Below are 23,544 nucleotides of genomic sequence, written 5' to 3' on the forward strand. Positions count from 1 at the left end.
CATCGTTTTATCGCGGTCGTTATATTTTGATAGAGCAGTTTTGTACGAGGGATCCTACAAAACGTTTATGTTTTAGTTGTACATTCGTATAATACGAATTTTATTTTGGCTTGCCGTTTAGTTCGAAATTTCATTATTAAAAATTAGCTACATAAAAGAGAAAATATGGTACAATTGATTATATCAATATTTATTTATACAAATAATAATTATCGGTATAAAATATGATAACAGAATATATAATAATAAAAAAGTTTTTATTTAAATTTTCAAAACAGTTAAAAGATAAAAAACAGTAGAAAAAACTTCTGTACAATTAGTTATTTATTTTATAATGTTAATATGAATCGCACAAATATTATCACCTACAATTTAGTGAGAAACCGGGTACTAGGACCTAAATATGCTTACCTTAAAAGTTTCCGTGTGATAAATGTACTGTAGGGTTCTCGAATATAAAATTTGTACATTCGCGTTGAAAATCACAAGTTTTTCAATTTATTTGTCGTCACTTTTTTGCACCTAAGTACCATTTTTTTGTAAGCCATGTTGATTACATGAAAATGATTATCACTTGACTAAACTTAACTTGAATAAACTATGTATATATGAGTTGGCCTAGCTAATATAGCTGCATATTTCGATGTTCTAAATTCGAACCTGGGTTGAGTTATTACAATTTAATAGCTTTATCTAACAAAAATTGTAGCAGCCAAATGTGTTAGTGCTTAACCCTTTTCTTCGGATAACACGATAAAACTGTTGCACTGGCCTTGCACCTGGAGTCTCTGGTCGTATCTGATTACCACCCCATTAGGTTGTAAAGGTAAAGACAGTTCTCATGACGTATTTGAAAAAACACAAGTGTACTCTGTATCTTCATATCCTCGTATCTATATCTCCTACGCCAACTGTTCGTGTACGCAGTAAGCACGCTGTATCCGTAATACGGTCAAGAGGACATTAATAATATTTTTTATATTAAACTTACATTAATAACTAAAACAAATCCAGTAATTCATAGATTACTATTTTCAGTATTTTATTTTTTTGCTCTGTCTCTACTTTTCAAATAAAATACTCTTTAATAAAAACATCATCTTACGATTATTTCTGCCAAAATAGATTCATATATTTCATTCATGTATATGAAATAACTATAATAATATTATATTATCCAATATATTTGGTTAAGTTAAAATGTTAAAACGTCTTGAACGTGAGTGTAGCCTTCCTATAATAACTTGGCGAGACCCTCTTGCGAAAATGATACAGTGCGCATTGCAACTATATATTCAGTTCCCCGTTCGAACTGAGCTAACAGTAAAACATTTTAAATGTTGATAATATAATAAAAAGTTTATATATAAATTCATAATCTTTATAATAATAAAAAAAAAAATTATGTATATTAGATATCTGAATTATTATGTCAGTCATTAATAAAAAATCTTTACTGGCAACCAAAAAGTTAATATATTTTTAATGAATGGTTTTTTTATTAATCTCTTTACTGAAATTAAAGAATTTTACCAACACGATAAATGTGAGTTAAAAATAAAGTTTCACCTCAATCGGTTGAGTAACACTGGTACAAAATTCAGTTTCAAAACCCACACAATACTAAGAAGTTAAATGGTTGACGGTGATCGAAATAAACTGTCATTCCCATTACTTAAGAGCGATATAGGCTATATAATAATCTATTTATATATTTTTTAATTTATTATTTAAATAATATATTACGTCATAAGTATTACCTTATTCTTTGTAAGAAAGCTTCTTATCTTGAATGTTTTTATTATTATTATTTAATAAAATTAGTAGCAATGACCTCTATTATATTAGTCGATCGATTTAAAATATTAAAAATGAATTAAATAATTACATATATAGCTTATATTTCAAATATAAAGTTTTAAAAATAAAATGCCAAGCGAATGCTAGAAATTTCATGCAAGACAATTGTTATTTTTAACTGAAATTTTTATGTATTTATATATTACAAGTATCAGTGGTAGTAATAATATTCCGCTGGTACTGTTCCGTCCGTTCGAAGCTTTTCTTCCATATTTACGGTAATTTAATTTAATGTATATGCACGTACCATGAAATTCTACGAATTTAAACCGAAATGACGTAACTTTAAAAGTCATAGGTGATTGCCCGGATCTGACATCGTGACCTTTGAATAAGATCCACATATTCAATCTACTCGGCCATCTCGGTTCTTGTGTATGCGTGTCAATAATATAATATGCCGTGAGTCATCACCCTTGACCATATGTCAAATGAGGCAAACAACATTAGTCCTTATTACAAATATTAATAAGTGTCATTACATCCAGAATTTGGATAAAACAAACCCTTTATCCTCAGCCCATTGTGATATGATCAATAGAGCATATGAAAACGCGTCCGAATTTCCAAATAATAAATTATCTGCCTTGTCCGCTTACCTCGGGTTAACCGGCTTTTATAAACTACCCGGGTAATTTATAACTATTACCCGGCTGAAAACGATCACGTGATATCACTTTATAGCATATTCACCCGGTAAATATGAGCGTGGCGTACGTAAATACTGCGTTTTGCATAAAATGTTATACAGTTTTAAAAATAGTTTTTAATATAGAATACCGTTTTGTATTTTTTACCTAATACTACGGTGCCTTGCGCAATGTTGGCAAAGTTTTTAAGGACAAATAACCTACTTTTTGTATTTATGTATACTTTGTTATGCTACTCTACTACTGTACTTGTAGCTTGGTAGGGTTTTATGTAAGCCCGTCTGGGTGGGTACCGCTCACTAATTACATATTCTAACGCCAAACAGCAATACTTAGTATTTTTGTATCCTGGTTGGAAGGGTGAGTCAGCTAGTGTAACTACAGGCAGAAGAAACAAAACATCCCAGATCACAAGGCTAGTGACATAATTGGTGATGAATGAAATGGTCAATATTTCTTACGGTGTTAATATCTATGGGCGGTGGTGTCAACATCAGGTTGCCTATCTGTCCGTTCACCAATAGTATAAAAGAAATACTTCATATTGAGGAAATCAAACTCCGTCTCGCTTAATTGAATGGTTCAAACTTTTGGTTGTGGTTTTATATTATGCATGTTTGTATAAAATCACTAAAAGGCTAGACATTTTAGCACTCAGTAAATAAAGGTACTTTCAACAGGATAAAATAACGATTACTAATTTGGTATAAGCAAGGTTATATATTTTTAAATTAAGCGTTCACACAATAAAATATAATAAGAAATAAATTTGTATTTAGTTAATTTATTTTAAAAGTATATTTTTTCTCGTACTCAGCAATAGCGAATCCACTTTACAGACTTCTTATTTATTTTTAAAAGTTTTTATAGCCGAGACGGTCCAGTGGTAAGAACGCGTGAATCTTAACCGATGATCGTGAGTTCAAACCCGGGCAAGCACCACTGAATTTTAATGTGTTTCATTTGTGTTATAATTCATCTCGTGCTTAACGGTAAAGGAAAACATCGTGGGGAAACCTGCATGTGTCTAATTTCACTGAAATCAAGCCACATGTGTAGTCCACCAACCCGCATTAGAGCAGCGTGGTGGAATAAGCTACAAAACCTTCTCTTAAAAAAAAAGGAGAGGCGGTCTTTGCCCAGCAGCGAGATATTTACAGGCTGTATATTGTATTATTATAGTTAAACTTATCGTTCATTATCATGGTTTAAAAATGATGATTAAGCTTTTATACTGTTTCAATACTTCCATTATACATAATTCCGACATAAAAATGTGTTATAATGTTTGTAGATATTTTTACACGATAAGTATGCCTATGGTTTTTTTTAAATATTATATCAATCAGTGCAACAAAAATCAGACATAGTTCTTACACACCAAGGAATTCACTAAGGATTTAATTATAATAAAATCAATTTTAATAAAAAACCCTTTTTAAAAATTGTCCTGCACGTATACATAGCCCAAATACTTAAGTGCTTAATAATAACAATTTATGATACCAATAATAATCAGTTACTATTAGATTCAATGTTTATAAACAAAGCGTTGCCTTGCTTTAGCTAACACAGACAATAAAATATATAATAATAATATTAACTGTTCGAGTTTTATTTGTAACATCTATGACCATAATTGGACTCTCTTTTCTTAATGCAAACCTAAAAGCCTTAGAAGAGGTTCAGACGTAAAATTAATATTTTAGTCGAACAAAAGTAGCAGCCAAGTTGAAAGTAATTTTATGTAATTTTAAATTATCGCAACTGTTTTTATAATTTTTTTCAAGTGAAAGCTTGATGTTAACTTGATATTAATACTGATTTTATATATCTTGTTAATGCCTAATTCGCTAAATAAAAATTAAAATTAAGTACTCGATACAATAATCTTGTACTAGAAAAGAATACTAATTAAAACTACACAAACAACACGATTTTTGGTTGAATCTAAAACAAGTTTATTAATACTTAAATTTGCTTATCTAAACATTACCGAGGAAACAAACTATCTTACCTCGCTACAAGTACGTACTTAATGTAATCGCGCTCAATATCCTTTGTTCACTTTCAGACTCATTAAAAAGGCGATGCAATTTAATGAGTTGATAGTGTGCGTTAACCCTCGCTACGTTTGCAAATACGTTTATTAGTGCAATCAATTTAGGGCCTTAAGATTGTTGAAATAGAATCGAAACTTGTTTGAAAAGATTCGTTTGTGTATTAGTATGTAGGGGTCGAAGATTAGTGGCCCACGCCTACTATCGGGAGCGCTGAGCGGCTGATGGTACCCTGGAGTGTAGTTACAATTAGAGTGGTGCCCACAATGAAGTGACGCGTAATGTTGGACCTTGTCTTTGTATGTTGATTGTGCCCGAAAGAGGTCGAGCTGAATGCGGAATTTTAGGCCAAGCGGCAAAGTACATTAGCACATTTCGTTCTTAGTTTTGTCGTATTATTTAATAATAATAATAATAAAAATATCATATTCCTTAGAATATAGTGCGTAGCACGCAAAAAAAAAATTAAACTTTTAATTAAAAATGTATTTTCTGCTATATAAAGATTAAGATAGCATAATATATATTATATAATAAATCAAGCATTGAATGATAAATATATTTATTAATAATATTTTTTTAAACAAGTCTTACGTTTGCATGAAATTGTTATATACTTATGTACATGCTAATCATATCAGGTCATGTAAAGTTTCGTAGAACATTTATTCGTAGCTCATCTACGTCACTACATATAATAGCTACAGTCGTTGTAAAAAGCGGATGGTCGGGAAATATAACGTAGGTATTTTTAGCTGAGCTCCGTAGCGGGGAAAGGCTTACAAGCCACGAGCGATTGGACGATGTCAGCGAGTACTGTCAATTGGAAGATACGCCGAGCACTTTTAGACTCGGCCGTACCTCGAGAATATATGAAATGTTAAAAATACGTTTTGGAATGGAACGTTAACTAACATCTAGTTATATCTTAATTTGAAACAACATTTTGCGGTTATAATATAATATTTTAATAAATAGCTTTATAGTATATTATTTATAATAATTGTTTTTGAAAATAAATAAATTTTGTTTTGTTTACATTCTTTATGGCTAATTTTTTATTTTTCTTATACGTTTCCTAATAAAATATAATCATTTAGGACGCTTATTTAAAAATTATCAAAATAATTGAGACAGGATGGCTCGATATTTATTGTGAAGTTATCTCAAACTGTGACGTTTACTGCGGGGCTCTATGAAAGGAGAGGTTTTATCGCGTTGCTATGGCAACGATGCTGCGTCTCGATATCCTTCACTCGGCACAAAGAAAAAACTATTTTAGCTATAAAATCTATAAACATACTTAAGGACAGTGTGCGTTAAACGTAAAATCGTATCGCTATTTTCTATTATACTAAAATAGTTAAGTCAATCAAAATCTGCTATTTCTTTATGTCTGTAAAATCTTTTTACGAGAACATGATTTTACTTAACGTAACAATTTTTATTGCTTGTTTGATGTACCTTCGTAAAATACTCTCTTTTGCTGTTTTTTAAATAAGCCGACGTGGTCTTGTGACAAAATTACTACTAATGTTTATAGATCCCTACTGGAGCATACGCTCGAAGGAGGACCTTAAGAGTGGAGCAGATCTTGTCCAACAATGGCACATTTACAGTCTCAAAACATAAACAAATTACAATATATAAACAACTATCGATATGTTATTTGCTCCAAACTATATACTAGATAACAATACCTACTAATGCTAGATAATAATACCTGTAGGTATTGTTATCTAGTATATTTTAAAACCTATTTAGTAGATGTTATTAAAACGGCAACACCAGAATTTAACTCGCTTTATAATTTTATACTTAATATACTATTTTAAGCTTCCTGAATTAATAAACGCTTACAAAGTTCGATTCATGTGCACATTCCAATGAATGATACGTATGGAAATCGTTGTTATTGTACTCTATTTACGCGTCAGAAACGGGGACCAGTTAACCCTTGAATTCCTACGTACTGAAATATTAACGCTCGCTATAGGCGCACGCGGAAAAACAAAGTCGAAAACTGGGTCCGTTATAGGCCCGTCGCACGTAACCAAAGATTATTTGCCCGCACGGGTAAACTTCGCAGAACGTCTAGAACCCTACACTTCTAAAAATACTCTACGTACATCGCAGTAGATACATTCTGTGGCGTATGTACGAATTCAGATAGAATTTATAATAAATAATAATAATAGACGTGTATATTATTAGTAGGTATATTTTTTATAAAATCGATTGTGCTAATCAATTTCAAGATACGTCAACAATATATAGAATGAAATCTTATTTCTTTATTTATTAAATAATTTTAATTTTAAACAAAACAAACGTACCTATATATTTATTAATAATTTTTTTACAGTACATCATTCATATTTTTAGTCAATCTTCCGGCTACTTAATCTTTGGCGTCCGCATGGCGTGTCGGTATTGAGTGGAGCGGGGCGTAGGGAGTCGCGGGCCCAGGGGACCGCCTCCCGAGGGAGCAGGGGGGCGAAAGGTTAAAAGGGAAAAGTTATAAGAGACCGCTTGTTGTCAGTGCGAGTTCTTCGCGAACGTTCGATTGCCGAATGCGGTTTCGGGTTTGAATGTTTTCTGTTGCTCCAACATTTCCGACAATCGTTATTGCCCGAGTTAGTTTAGGGTTAAGTTCGTTTTGTTGTAAAAGGAAATTCAAATAAAAATAAGTGATATTTATTTTAATAAAAATTATACTGGCTCTAATACTTCGACGTTTGAAATTTAATAATAAAAACTATTATTAAAAAAAATGATTTTGAATTTTTCACTTACAAAATAAAATAAGAAGTTAGAGTTAGACATTTCTATAAATAAGTACGTGATGTATGGATTTCTTTTTAAACTATTTGAAAGGAACATCCATGCAAATAAACATAGTATATAGAGGGCGGAGTGTGAGGCGGGTGGCATTCAAGTGTTCCGACTTGAAAGGCCCCTCTCCGCCCCCTCACCGCGACTTAATGCCGTAGTAGATTTTTTCCGACGTATAGTTGGGAATATGCGAGTAAAAATAAAACTATAAAATGTAAGCGTTTTATACAAAATAATGAACCAATTTCATTGTTATTAAGCTCTACTCATATAAATTTATACCAGCAGCTTAAAACAGACATCATATTAGGCTTAAAAACATTTAATAAACAAAATTATTAGGATATATGTTTTTTTTTAAATATTATTATTGTAAAAGTCTTAGTTCACTTGTTGAGTATATTAAAAAAAACATTCCTTGCCGCAGCTCATGAAATAAATTACATTCTTACTGTTATCCATCCTTGTTATGCTTAAAGCCTCATAAATACCCACCCGCTTTGATTCTATCTTTTTATCTTTGCTGTTCTAACCTTCGATATACACTTAAATACATGATACGCAAAATAAGACTTTATTGTTAATTTAATAGAATGCTATTTGAAATTGATGCTAGTTACAGGCATATCTAGATATCCATTGACGACTAATTTACCACTACAAAACAATGAATTTTTCCACTACTGCTACTCCAAGCCGGATTCAAGTATACATATTTGGAGGAATTCCATCTGACACGTTTAGGGTTCCTCACAATGTATTCTTTCACTAGTGGCATTAATTATAAACTCAACAACCTTTTTCTTATATGAACCTGCAATTTTCGGTCGTTTTAACCAATAGACCAACTCGACTCTTGTGTAATTACATACCAAAAGGATATAAACATACGTTTCATAGCAAGAAGCCAATGTTCTTACCATTAGGCGCCTCCAGCCTTCCTAGTATCAATAAAAAAAATCAATGTCGCTTACGACATTTCGTTTGATATCAAAAGATAAGCCTTAACGGATAGGGCTATATAATATACGAGAAGGGATGAAAACCAGGGGTAGTTTTTACGACGAAAAATACAGTTACCTTTCTGTTCGTGATGCGATAGGTAAATATTTTCTATATAGGCGGGCGCTTTTATTGGGAACAGTTTGATTTTGTCGCAGTGTTTCTTACGCAACTACGGTTAGACGTTTTTTTTTTCGATTGCAGTATTCTATACAAAATCTTTTGCGTATAAAATATATTCGCAAAACAGAAACGTTAACAAATAATTGTTTCTTGTAGATTCTAAATATTTCGAAAACTGTTCTTGGTTAGTGATACCTACAAAATGTTTTATTCATTTTAAATAATATTTGTAAATTATATTAATCTTTTAATGAAATAGAATGATGCCTTAGTTGAACCAGTATTGTTTATTTGTATCGTTTCCATAAAATAATAAAATAATAGTGTAATTACAGGCACAAGGGACATAAAATCTTAGTTCCCAAGGTTGGTGGCGCATTGGCTATAAGCGATGGTTGACATTTCTTACAATGCCAATGTCTAAGGGCGTTTGGTGACCACTTACCATCAGGTGGCCCATATGCTCGTCCACCTTCCTATTCTATAAAAAAAAATAAAAATAAAGATTTGGTTGGAGTTAAGTGTGTGGGCTAAAGTTCTACTCCAGCAAGCTGCTCCACTGGCTTGTTAATGTGAATTATGCAGTAATTTCATTCGACACAGTTCCTTGGGATGTTTTCCTTCCAACCGATTAGGCTTTATGTACGTCTTTCTGTAAAAGTATTACTCACTTATCAATGGCTGATATTTTAAATAGTAATATGGTTTCAATTTGTAATATTATCTTTGTCCTGGTTTATAGTTTGTTATAGTGTAAACAGACACAAGATTAATATTTCAAACACTTCCAAGTAAATTTATGTGCGGGGATGAACACTATCAGCTATCTGCTTTCGTACGTTAAATTAAAAAATTGCGCGAGATAAAATGAAAACACATATACTGGCCAGGAAAGTCAGTGATTATTTGAACGAACTCGTACCCCAAAATATACCCGTTAATACCATGTTCTATCTACTGGGTCATTACGACTTGACACCTTATTAGATCATGCTTAATTATTAGTATGTAGGTAATATGACTTCGTATAAAGTCTTGTGACTTATAAATAGCATAAGAAACGTATGTATGCCAATGTCATGACCTAAATGTTTTTATAAAACATTTATAATAAAAAAAAAGTTTTCGAACTATCTTAAATTCATATTACATCGTATTTATCTGTATTGACTATATATATTTCTAAGACTATAAATAAGAATTAAGTAAACAATATTATGAATAGTTCTATGTATACTCTTGAAGCTAACTTAGACTAATCTAACTTCTATATTTATTTATGGGCTCTCACTCAAAAATACGATTCACGTGGTTTTGGAAATAAAAATGATGATATAATTTTTTTCCTTGGAATTTCGAGGATATACGTGAATCGTGATAAGTGATCATTGAGTACCATCATATTAATTTAATAGTATGGGTGCTACCTATGAATACGAAAATATTTTTAAACAGTTTTTTTGTCTCTATTTATCTATCAACGATTAACAATAATATTTAATCAAATGACGAAATTCTGTTACATTTAATTTCAAATGAAATCTATATAATACTGAATCTCTACAATCACAGTATCATCGTACGTCCTATTTAGTTAGTAATTTTTTAAACGATACAACGATACAGACATAAAATGAATATTCGATATGAAATTGACCATAAATGGGTAAAACTAAGTAAAAAAAATAGAGTTACACAATGTTTCATTAGATTAACCTCATTCAGCGGCACATAAGGCGTCGTAGTCGTAAATTACGACTTGCCTCGTATAAATTAGCACCTGTCGAGTCTCTAGTATTGCGAACAGTGCACCATGTCTAAGCTAAAGTTCGTATAAATAGTTAGTAGACTCCGACTTTTTCCCTAGATGCATTTTAGCTGATTTTCTAGTGTATCGAGCATATATTTACGATAGAGATGAAATATTTTATCATTAGTAATAACAGCCTGTAAATGTCCCACAGCTGGGCTAAGGCCTCCTCTCCCTTTTTTCATTTTATCATTAAATCATTAATTTTACAAGTATTTTTGTGCAACTTTTAAGGATTACATATTTTTTTGTGAATTATGTACACATTTAAACGTCATATATTATATATGCCAATGTAAGAGAGCATAGTCATAATATTGTATATAAATTATCAACCTATTAATCTTTCGTTGTGAAATAAGCAGTGTCCGTCTAATAGATTTTACTTAGCGGTATTCGCTATCATCCCAGGGCTTAAGGCTGACCGCGAGAGTAATTTAAACGGAAAACCGGGGTCAGTTGACCTTTGTGGATTCCTTAAAGGCTATACCAATTTTATATAAATGTATCACCTATTTTTATCACCGTCAAATAATTCTGTAATCGAAAATAATATTCATATGATTATGAGTCAAAAACACTGACTAAAAAAATATTTCAAGGCAGCTATTAATATAGTATTTAAAATCCATCTGTCTTCTCTCCCGAAATACTTCCGAAATAAATCTCCATACCTCTATTCGGTTTCGTTTGACGTGTAAACTAACTCGCAATATTGTGACATAAGGTGTTTAACATAAATAATGCGGACAGATGTGCGACGCCGCGGGCTCTACAAATACGTTCGCGGCACAATGTTCATATCTGCCCCGTGTTGACTTTTATTGAGTAGATATCACACCGTTTTTTTGTATATATATATATATATATATATATAACAACGTAAATTGTAGGCAACCTTTTTAATCTTATACTTCAAATGAAATTCATAAGTGTCCGTGTAGTAAAAGTCGATAGACTATTCCTTTACCTATCTGTAATGGAAAATGCTTATGATAACATTTTAGCAGTGAGAACTCACCTTAGTCATTTAAGGTATTAACATTGATGTGAATATTTATAAAGTGCTTGTGTAAGTTGTAACAACTCTCGCTATATCCACAGCTGTTGGCACAGCAATATTCGGCGTGGCGGCATTGCTAGTGCCGGAGGCTATGTAAAATATTTCTGCTAAAGCATTCATCGTGATCGCCTGCCTGATCGCGCGCTCTACGTTACGCACCAACCAACTTAACTTCACCATCCCAAAAGATCCTTAACACAATATAACAAAGCCTATTTTCGTATGTCAGGAAAGTACTCCCAATATTGCAAAGATCAACTATTGTGTGTAATCCGATATGCTGGTAGTTGAGCCTATAGACTTTCATTGAAAATTGTTTGATTTAGTTTAAAGCTAACAGTTTCGAGTAAAACGTTCGTAATTTTTTTCCTGTACTAAATTTAGACAAAAACTTGTGAACTTCGCACTCAAACGCTTAATTGCTGTTTCACAAAAACGGGCATGAAGGAGCGGAAGATACAAATTTGTGAACGCGAGAAACAAATTAATACTATAATGGGGAGTTTACGGTTTCTACTGAAGTGGAAACAGCTGGGAGATGTGCTCTAAAGCGATTTCGGTGCTGCGACAATAAATTGACATTATTAATAAGTGATTTAGCGTGCCAGATAGACTATATCTGTTAGAAGAAAGTATTTTTTAAACTTCAGTAAAGCTGTATAATATTTAAAAAATAGCCTGTAAATAGCTGTGTAAAAGCCTCTTCTCCTCTTAAAGAGAATGTTTAGAGCTTTTTCCACCACGCTGTTCCATGCGGTTCCACGAATGAGGCGGAATTCTATCCAACAAATGCAGATTTCGTCACAATGCTTACCACACATGAAAATTCAATGGTTCTTACCTGAGCTGGCATTTTTAACACGACTAATCGTCTCGGCCTTTACAAAGGATATAAACGGCTGTAAAAGAATATATGTAATAATATTATGAAATACACACATGCGTAATCACTCAGTATCTTTATTTGTAGTTAAATATATATTTTCACGATTAAATAGAATACTTAAATATGTTTTTATTTAGACTAATTAATATCTTCCGCCCAATTAGATTTTACAGCAGAAGTTCACACATTTACGTTCTTCAAACGAATCTTAAATTACTAACACATTTCATTCTCACTAACAAATGCGAAAGTGAGTTTGTTTGTTAATAAAAATAATAAAGAAAATTTATATAAGTAACCGTTTTTAGCTGTAAGTCACATGTTTTTTTCTGTTTCAGATTTTTTCTAAAATTCTTTCTGAAATGCAATCAGAATTGTTTGAAAAACGCCGGCAACCCGCGCGACATGAGAAGGTTTCAAGTAAGTTGGTTTTTTTGAACTCCTTATGTCTAATGTTAAGATAATATTGAAGTCGAGTGTAAATGAATTGAAACCCTTGAAAAACCTTGTTAATTGGTTGGTTTCAATTAACGTATTTAAATTTTCAAACCATGTGACAAAATGGAACTATTAACTTACTACTATTAATATATCAGCCCGTAGCTTCTCTAGGGGAGTTGTTTTGAAAAAACAAGAATTGAAAATTCTTGCTGGAAACAATTTCAAAAATATGTTTATTCTATGAAAAATGATCAAATGATATATGTATATTGTTTTGATTTTGGTCTAAGTAAAGAAGAATTATGGTATTCTAAAATGCTATGAAAATATGAAAATGAAATAAATTTATAATGTTTTTAAAATATTTTCATGCAGTCACTATTCGTATTTATATCGTTTTAGGTATCTACGTGAGTAAATTAAGTATATTTTTCATCAGTTATTACATAAGTTTATGAAGATTAGATATCAGATGCGACATATATTATAGGTACATATTGGGTTATTTAGATTCTAACAAGAAGGATTTTAAATTGTTTTATATATTTTTTATATCTTTTTCGCCATTAAATTATTTAAAAAAAATATATAAATCGTTATTTACACTTATTAAATATACATTTTAAAAAGTTAAAATATACATTTTAAAGTACTAGTCTATAGTAATAATAATAATAATTGTACTATTTATTATTATACGAGAAAGTTAATTGGATTTTAGTAGCGGTTTCTTATTTTATACATAGATATAATTTAAAAAAATATCTGGAGTGACTCCTACCGTTTGTAATTGTACCATTCACTCGTATCACCCTTAGCTGATGGAAGGGTTGCATTCTCGGCTGCTGAATATTTGAAGCGCCTCCAATTTAGGGGTAGGATTAAATTAAATTTATTTATGTGAGTTTATCTATTTACTCGAGATCTTTTCATCTTTGATTTTTACTCCGTATAGTCAAATTCAGTTTGTACAAAACGTAACGGAGTAAAACTTAACAAATTCAAAACATTTTTAAGTGAACGCCATGAATTATAATTAATTAATTTAATTTACAATCGATAATATTAACATGTTTGTAAAATATGATATATTGGACAGTTTTTATATACAAAAATTGTTAAATACGGAAAGAAATCTATTTAAATGTTTATTTGAAATATTTTTCGGATTAATCTAGAACGAATTCTATAATTGAAATTTTAGATATGCATAAAATTTTAATATACTTATAATGCATGATATACTTTCCGGCCTTATAAGCCGTAAAGGTGCATTCACAGTCTACTTATGAGTACAAATTTACTTCCTCAGATGCCTTCAATATATTTGTTTTACGTGTCCCCTAACCGACTTTAAGCAAATATAGAACTTAATGTTACTTGAATGTAGTGTTCATTTTAATATGCATAAGCGATTATATATAGAACGTGTTCGCTGTGTTTATATTTATCTTTCTGTGTGTCATTGAATAATTCATTGATCTTTCCCCAACATTTCAAGGGTAAGAATATAAGCGAGTAATGTAAACCGTGCGTTTATAATATCTTGGAAACTACGTAGCAATATTACAGGCCTGTTTAATGTTTTTGATTAATTTTATAATATTTGTGATCAAATATCAATTTTAAATTATTAATAAATATATTTATTATAATAATAAAAGGTTTTTCTAGGCTACATTTATTAAAATAATTTACATGTAATAACAATAAATGACGTAAATAGTTCAGTTGTTGGTACTACACTAAAATTTGTTACACATTTTTTTGTACTATCCCATAATTCAAATATTAATTATTGAATCAAAGATCACTTACATATTGAAATATAAATATAACGATAAATACACATATGGACTAATAAGACCAACCGCACACACGTTTGCACAATGCACTTCCTTGCATACCTACTACATCGTCCATTTCGAGACGCTGGCCCCACCTCCCATGGGACTCTCCCTTTCATCCCTGTCCCTGTGTGGATATCGATGTGTGTGTTACGTCGGAATGCGCACGTTTTTGTACGATATCGATGCAGGTCGAAGATTGGTGGGTTTTATTTTCGTATCCCTTCGCTATGATCTTGAACTTCGGTTTGAAAATAGATGACTTTTATACGGATTGACGTCATGTTGTAAATAGAATAAGATTGACTCAGGAATAACATGACCATATTATTTTATAAATTATTATTATCACACGATAAAATACAAAATATATTCATTATCTATTACGTCTTACTTAACGTTTTATATAAATATTATTATAAAAGAAATAAAGCTATATTTACATATTGTTATTTTTAAAGTAATTAAAATACAGTAACAGTAACAGCCTGTTAATGTCCCACTGCTGGGCTAAGGCCTCCTCTCCCTTTTGAGGAGAAGGATTGGAGCTTATTCCACCACGCTGCTCCAATGCGGTTTGGTAGAATACACATGTGACAATTTCAATGAAATTAGACACCTGCAGGTTTCCTCACGATGTTTTCCTTCACCGTCAAGCACGAGATGAATTATAATCACAAATTAAGCACATGAAAATTCAGTGGTGCTTGCCCGGGTTTGAACCCACTATCATCGGTTAAGATTCACGTATTCTAACCACTAGGCCATCTCGGCTTTTAAGTAATTAAAATGACTGTATTAAAATGGAAGTTAAATAAATTTCATATGTCAAATAGGTATATATTAATATATAGTATCGACTCGTAAATATTCCACAGTTGACAAGGCTTTAACGCTTGTCAAAGAGAACTTTACTTCCGTGTTGATTGGTGGTTTTGAACCAATTTTCTTCGGTTTAGGTTGTGTATATGTGTTAAAATGTTATGTGGTATTTGTTAAAATTATTCGATTTCACAGGTGGTGATATCAACGCAAGTCATGGTCGACGGTCCACTGCTGGCGATATCGGACAACATGTTCGTTCACAACAACAGTAAACACGGGAGACGAGCGAAGCGACTCGATCCGTCTGAAGGTATTGACGCCGCGCCCGAGCCTAATTGTACGTTTTGTTTTTTTTTAATATTTTTTTTATTTAAAATAATTTGTGGTCAAGATTACAATCGAGAAACGACTAATTAAGTCTTTTATCGTGGCTAGCTCGAACCAAAATTGATTTAATTAAAATTATTTTTATATATTTTTATTTTTTTATAGCTTTTTTTTTATTTTTTTGCAGTTGTTCTATAAAAATAGTTCAAGTAACATAAAAATATTTTCTTTCAAGTAATCGTTACTTAAATTAAAACAAACGCTTTCATTTTCGTCCAATTATCTTAAAAAGTTTTATTTTTAATCGATATATAACAGTACGCATATTTTGAAGCGTGAAAGCAAATATGTAAAGTCATAATATAAGATTTGAGGATGTAATTTGTATGCAAGGAATCACAGTAGACATTTCGCTAGGGTGGCGTTGGGTGGTTGAGGCGAACGTGAAGAGAGATAATTTAAAAGAATTATGTCTTGAAAAAACTATGGGTCAAACAGTAAAACAGTCTCAAGTTTATGTATAAATATGCTTTTGTACTTGTTTTTGCTCACGGGTGCTTCTGCGAAATTCATTTTATACATGTAAACAAATTGTTCCATTATTATTTTTTACAATAATAAGTGACTATAGGATATCATTTGAAAGGTCGATTCGTACAATAAATTAAGTGAATTTTGACAAAACGTGATTCCTTATTGATTTAAAATTACAAATGGTGGGCATGATAATCACTTACCTATTTATTTAATATTCACATTTCACTTTCATATCTTTTCTCCATTGATTTGGTAAATAAACAAAACAATAAATCAAATAAATTCTAATTCTCATGAAGTTTCCATTGATTCCAAGTTTATGTATGTAGGCAATAGTATATACAAAAAAATGTTGAGGTTATCTTCAACCCTCATTATTTACCGATGAAACGAGACAAAGTATATAAAATATTAATTACTCACTCGCGGGGGAAAAGAGAAAAAAATGTTTTTATTACTTAAATTAAAAAAGTACCTTCGACGTAATCTTCTTCCGTCCCCTTAAATTCACTTTCTCTTCTCGTCTTTATTACCGAGTCGTTTTGTTCACAAGATTTCAGATTCACCCTGTTGTCTTCCGACGCGTGGCCCCCTCACAACCTTGCATTTGTAATAACAATTCGATAATGTCATAACAACCCTTGCATTTCAATGCTATCTCCAACTTTATTTGAATCATATTAAAATTTATTATCAATTATCAAGATATTTGACAATCGCAAGCAAGTGTAACTTTAACGAGGTACGATTGTCCCTTTTCCGATACAGCGAAAGATAAACGTCCAAGTGGGACAGCGTGAGTTTTAGCAATTTGGCGTTTATTCAACTTTATAAGTTGTTGAGCATAAAATACTTTTACTAGTAGTGTAACGACTTCAGTAACGCTTTTATTACTTTAACGCTATTTATATGATTTGAAAGTTTTTCAGTTTATTTATAGTAAGTAGTAACTGTTATTTTAAAATTTGTATGTACACAAAGAAATTTCAACTTTAAAGTGGATGGTATAGTGAACAGAATTATTTGTTTTATTAATAGCGGGGCTATACCCACCGTTGCCTGTAGCAACGCCATGCATCAAAGCAATATCTCCGAGCGAAGGCTGGACGTCAGGGGGTTCTACGGTCATAATAGTTGGGGATAACTTTTTCGATGGACTCCAAGTCGTATTCGGAACTATGTTAGTTTGGAGCGAGGTGAGTTTATTGTAAAATATTTTTGCAACATCACACTTAATATAGCATTAGTTTCTTCACCTCTGAAAACAATGTTAATTATAATAAAACACGTGATAGCTTCGAATTGAGTCCGCAATTTTGAGACCGTCATCTCGGTCCTACATGTCATTTACGGCCATTGTACTATAGCTCGTATAAAAAAAGTATTTTAAGTTTTGAGAAGGATTTATTGCAACGAGAACACATTTGTATAAGAAAGTTCAAACCGATTGGTAGTACAATGCCACGATAATCAACATTAAATGTATTAAAGTAATGGTTTGAAATAGCCGGTACTTTATAGGAACACTGAAATAGCGTGCTTCGAGTGACATTGGTATGAAAATATATGAAATAATTTAGACATGGCGTCAATGGTGTGTATTGTCAACAGCTTATAACGTCACACGCGATTAGAGTGCAAACACCGCCGCGACACATACCAGGCGTGGTGGAAGTTACTCTTTCGTACAAAAGCAAGCAGTTCTGTAAGGGGGCGCCTGGAAGATTCGTTTATGTTTGTGAGTAAATATATATATCTTAATATGATGATCCTGGCTGATATAGGCCATGTTGGACAAACTGAAAGTGGCCTTTATAGCCAACTGTACATGTTATATAGCAAAAAATGTGTAGGCAAATAGAATTTACTCTTATAATCTGAGCTGTTAGTGAGAACATCCTGAAAAAAAAACTTCTTATTGGCGTAATACGGGAGTTGAACCTAGTCAGTCATTATTTTTATTGTAACAAGTTAAGAAATTTAGTAATACTTTGATAATTAAATTTTCTTAAAAGAATCTGTCATATTTTTGCTGACTTGGTTGTCGATTAAGTTCAACATACGCTTTTTAAATTAGGCGTGAAAACTTATAATAAATAAAATTGAAATAAGCATAATGATCTTTCTGAATGTTACTATACTTATATTGCTTTGGATTTTAGTCGTGACGACACCTTTTCAATAAGAGCAAGCTACGAGAAATGCTACTCTGTCCAAATAAAAAATAAATCCAAATAAAATACACAAAACTAATCATTTCCAAATTGATGTATATTAAATGTTATACCTTAACTTTCTTGATAACATACAAACATACAAAGAAGAATCGAACAAAACCAAAACAGGCCAGTAAGTAATACGCAATTTCTTTCGATAGCGATCCATCAATTAGGCTTCCATTCGTTAGTGGGGCAGCTAATGATTGATTTTGTTTTTCTTGTTGCGCATAGCAGCTCTCAACGAGCCGACAATAGATTACGGCTTCCAGAGACTACAGAAACTTATACCGAGACATCCGGGCGACCCTGAAAAACTGCCCAAGGTAAATGTTTTATAGCTGACGTCGTAAAGTATACAATGAAATCCGTTTTTATTTGAATGATAAACGAGGACTGTGTGAATGGATAATGAAATTGATAAGCTCTTTAGTTTTTTTTTATATATTAAAAGAATAATGTTCAATTTTAATAGTAGTAAAGTTGGTAAACCCAAATGTGCTCATAACTTAGGTATATTATAGACCTTAATACCTAGGGCAGTAATAGTGATATTTGTAGTTTTCAGATGTTAAAGTATTTGTTATTGGGGTCAAAAGGTCCCTATGAGCAGATATGTGTCCCTCAATTTTTTACTTCATCATCAAGCACGAAATGAATTATATACATCAATTAATCATATGAAAACTCAACCTTTATTGAGATAATTTGATTTTTAAAATGAAACTAAGCACGCGTTTTTTTTTTAATAAAAGGAAATAATACTGAAGCGAGCTGCAGATTTAGCGGAGGCTTTGTATTCTATGCCCCGTAACAACCAACTGGGGCTCGGGGCGCCGCGCTCGCCGCCCGCCAGTATGCCATTCAACTCCTACACGGGACAGCTGGCTGTCAGTGTACAGGACACTGCCACATCGCAGTGGACTGAAGGTGAGTTTTGATTGCTACAGTACATTTTTAAGTAAATAATAAAGTAAAGGAAAACATTTTGTAAATGACCTAATTACGAGGCACAGGCTCTTCTTTTGAGGAAAAGAGCTTATTACACCACGTACTTCATCTCGGTGAATAGCGATGGTAGCAGATTTTCATCCAAGCCAGTTTTGTCACGATATTTTCCTTTACCGTTGTCCACGAGATGAATTATTAATACAAATTAAGCTCTTGAAAATAATGTTGTCTGCTTAGGTTTTAAAATTTGAACTTGACTTCTTAACGTGTTTTAACCACGGGGTCATCTCGGCAAATAATGAATAAAATAATGAAAAGTAGCGAGCAAACATAAAATAACCTTAAAAAAAGACAGCCCCTAAATATTTTCAATCAATCATATTTATGGAAATTTTGTTTTATTTAAAAAGTTAACGTTGGTGAAAAAATAACTAGATTAATTTTATACAGATATAATATAGTACTAGAAAAAACTTAGATGACCCAAATGTCGACTCTTTACTCTTTTTAAAACAATGTGTTCTTTTCAATTTTTCCATTCGATTTTTCACTTTTTGACAGTTGGTACTATTGAGTGTGATAACGTAACATGTTGATTATTATCGATTACATTATTGACAGTTTAACTGGTACATACGAGTATCGATTATCGGTTTTTGCCGTTGAATTAAAAATGTCCTTGTCTCGCTGGCGGCTTCCACGCCTCGCGTCTATCACTACAATTCGATTAGCTTCAGTCGACGAAAGAGCTAACCATAATTTCGTGTTGACCCAGGCTTTTTCTTTTAGAGGAGTACGCGCGCAGCGGCGGCTCGGTGTCGCCGCGCTACTGCTCGGCCGCGTCCACGCCGCACGCGCCCGCCTACGCGCCGCAGCACTACCCCGCGCCGCCCGCCGCGCTCTTCAACACGTCCTCGCGTGAGTCCCGCCACTCGTACTCCCCTCGCCCCTCTAGTCTTACTCGTGAACTGGATGGTTATTCATTTTTTTAAATCATCTTTATGTCACAGGAGCATATTACGAGTTTGTAGATAAAATTAACGATTTTGTTTTCATTTGGTAAGTAAGCATTTGTGACTGAGATATTCATTACTTGTAGAGACCGGTTCGCACAGTCCGAGCGCATGCAATCATAATCGACGCAATACCAGATTTATTGCTCAGTTTTTCATTTTTAATAATTAATTGATTTAATTCACGCGGAAGGACTTAACGTAAATATATTTGTAGTGTCATGTTAATTCCAGATATAAATTGAATAAAACCTCCAGTGGTATATTTAGTCACCGTTTATTATCTACTCCATCTTGTCAGCAACTGCGTGGACCAACTGGCCATCACAAATAAGTTATTACAGTTACTGGAACCATTTAAAAAAATAATACTAATGTAAAAACAATTTTTTATTATTAATAACTATCTATCTATTTCTCCTCTACACTATCAAATCTCTATAAATTCCAATCAATATTTTTATTTTACTAAAATAGTCATTTGTTTGAAGAGCCAAATAGTTAAACGATTTATATATTACATAAATGTTCGTATAAAAATACTTTGAAACAAATTTCATTTAATCTAAGCTCGCTTTTATATCCTGGAACACAATTAAGTTTTATACCACATTACAAACGCTTCCGCACGCCATGTGTATGTGTCGCTTCGTGTTAACTCCTGTTTTCTTTATCCCGTCCAGTGTCTCTAGGACCGTACCATCCGGCGAACATGAACGGACATATATCGTCTGAACACTATAACGTGTATAATACGAAAGAAAGCGAGTATTACGCTGAAAGAAATGGCGAGTGTAAGAATGAATGTACCGTAAACACTCATACGAAATGCAGTGACGGACTTGGCAAAGGGAAGCCTCGAAGTGCGTTCGCAGTCGTCAGAAATAGTCCACCGCGTAATTTACAACATCAAAATTGGCAACATCTCGCCGTCCAGTGTTAGTAGTTGTTTTTTTTTGTTTTCGTTCGCTTTTGTATCGCTTTTGTTCGTTGCTTATACGCTTTAAAAACATGTAACATATTTATTTAATAATTATACATTTGTTTTATCTTATATATTATGTGTGAAGGATTAATATCATTGTTAAATAAAGTTTTCGTGTTTAATAACCTTTTATTAATACGGATATATATAATATATACATAACATTAAGTTTATCTATAATATTATATATTATTTCTTGAATTTTGATTTTTAGTTTATCTAGATTTTGAAAGATACGGTCTTTATTGATTTAATATCAAAAGTGTAAATAACTACGATTTAATACCAAATTATACTAATACGAGTGTAATTGTTAGGGTAAATATGATATAAAAATATGTTGAGAAGTCTCAAAATTGTACGTTAAGCTTACAGTAACAGCCTGTGAACGTCCTACTGCTGGGCTAAGGCCTCCTCTCCCTTTTTGAGGAGAAGGTATGAAGCTTATTCCACCACGCTGGTCCATTGCGAGTTGGTGGAATACACATGTGGTAGAATTTCAGTGACATTAGACTCATGCCGGTTTCCTCACGATGTTTTCCTTCACCGTATAAATGTATGCACGAGATGAAGTATAATCACAAATTAAGCACACGAAAATTCAGTGGTGCTGGCCCGGGTTTGAACCCACGATTATCGGTTAAGATTCAAGCTTTCTTACCACTGGGCCATCTCGGTTGTTAAGCTTAATCAGAGTTAATTAAAAATACATTAAAAATTCTCTAACCGAAAATCTCATTTACTACTGCTGTAGTCCCACGCTAAATATCCCACGATTTTATAATAAACGATTATCGCGTAAAGCTCCTCCATAAATGGACAATCCTGTAAAACAAAGAATTATTCAAATGGGGCTGAGATTAGTGTAATGTTACTAAAGTATGTGTATTATCATTGTACTAATTTTGATGAAATATGGTACGCAGCAAATTTGAACTCCAAGTACTTTTACTACCGAACCAAAACCGCGAGCGGAAACTAGTCTTTCTGTAGCATTAAGTAAATTGACATTATAGACTCGCGTACTTTTCTTTAGAACTGTTTGTAACTAACCCTGGTTTATTTTGTTATATATATTATAGAGATTATACAATAATTAGTGTTATATTGTCAACAGGAATGAGCGGTTTGGTGTCGTCACCGTTTAGCGTCAACCCGTTCTCGCTGCCGACGTGCAGCGCGCAACAATACGCACAGACCGCTCCACTCGCTTCCAAGTAACGATTTTTTACGTTGAGTAATTAACTTGCTAAACTATAAGCAATTTAATATTATTGCAATATTTATCTTTATTTTTTTTTTTTTTATAATGGCAGATGACGCATACAAATGTTGACATGTAAAATTATTAGTGTTATAATAGACAACATGATAATAGAATTTTCATTATTAATTTTAATTTCAAATACGCTGCGTGAAAATATTCGTCTTTTAAATTCCACAGATAATATAAATCGACAAGAATATAAATGGAAATCGGTTTTAAACTCAAACATCAACTGTTTTTTTTTTGTTCATGTTTGAATTCAAAGGATTGTTGTCACAACGTGTCATTAATTACGTTATGTTTTTAATAATTTCAATTATTGTATTTTTATAAATAGCACCTGTATTTAAGTATGATAAGATTTTCATCAGTTACCCATTTCTTGTAATAATATATTTATATTCTGAAAATAATGAATGAATATGGCGGCGTGCACAGGTAATGTTATGTAAATACTATTGTAATTTACCTGTAAATATTAGAATTTATTACGAAAAATTCACACATTTCATAGATCGGTTGCTAGATTCAAAATAGTCATGTAGATTTTATAAAAGCCCAAAAATTTTTATCAAAGACCGTCTGGGCTCGAATGTAAAAAGTTTAATCTCTTTCATACATGGTCTGTTTAATTTGTTTTTTGTGATATCTGTGATATATTTATTGTAAGTAAAATTGTATAAAAATATGTAAATTTTACGATTCTTCAATTCGAATTAATTAGATTTAAATTAAAAGTGAAATTACATACGTTATTTGTAAACGTAACAACGAATATAAGGTAGATATTGAATCTTGAATCATTCTCATATCTTGGAACAATACATATCTTTTTTTAACTTAAGT

The 23,544-nt window shown here is 32.1% G+C and overlaps 1 protein-coding gene across 1 annotated transcript in view; it reads left to right on the forward strand.

The window, feature by feature from the left end:
• The window catches only part of LOC126772346 (transcription factor collier), a 58,949-nt gene extending 36,107 nt beyond the window's left edge, over positions 1-22,842 (forward strand). The window contains exons 8-15 of the mRNA XM_050492683.1: positions 12,628-12,709; positions 15,595-15,739; positions 17,305-17,462; positions 17,878-18,004; positions 18,720-18,808; positions 19,238-19,412; positions 20,223-20,351; positions 22,549-22,842. Of these exons, the coding sequence (XP_050348640.1) occupies positions 12,628-12,709; positions 15,595-15,739; positions 17,305-17,462; positions 17,878-18,004; positions 18,720-18,808; positions 19,238-19,412; positions 20,223-20,351; positions 22,549-22,652 (1,009 nt within the window). The 3' untranslated portion in view covers positions 22,653-22,842. The remainder of the gene's footprint in view (positions 1-12,627; positions 12,710-15,594; positions 15,740-17,304; positions 17,463-17,877; positions 18,005-18,719; positions 18,809-19,237; positions 19,413-20,222; positions 20,352-22,548) is intronic.
• Positions 22,843-23,544: the final 702 nt, after the last annotated feature.

Source organism: Nymphalis io, chromosome 12 (assembly GCF_905147045.1).
Source record: "Nymphalis io chromosome 12, ilAglIoxx1.1, whole genome shotgun sequence".
NCBI lineage: Eukaryota > Metazoa > Arthropoda > Insecta > Lepidoptera > Nymphalidae > Nymphalis > Nymphalis io.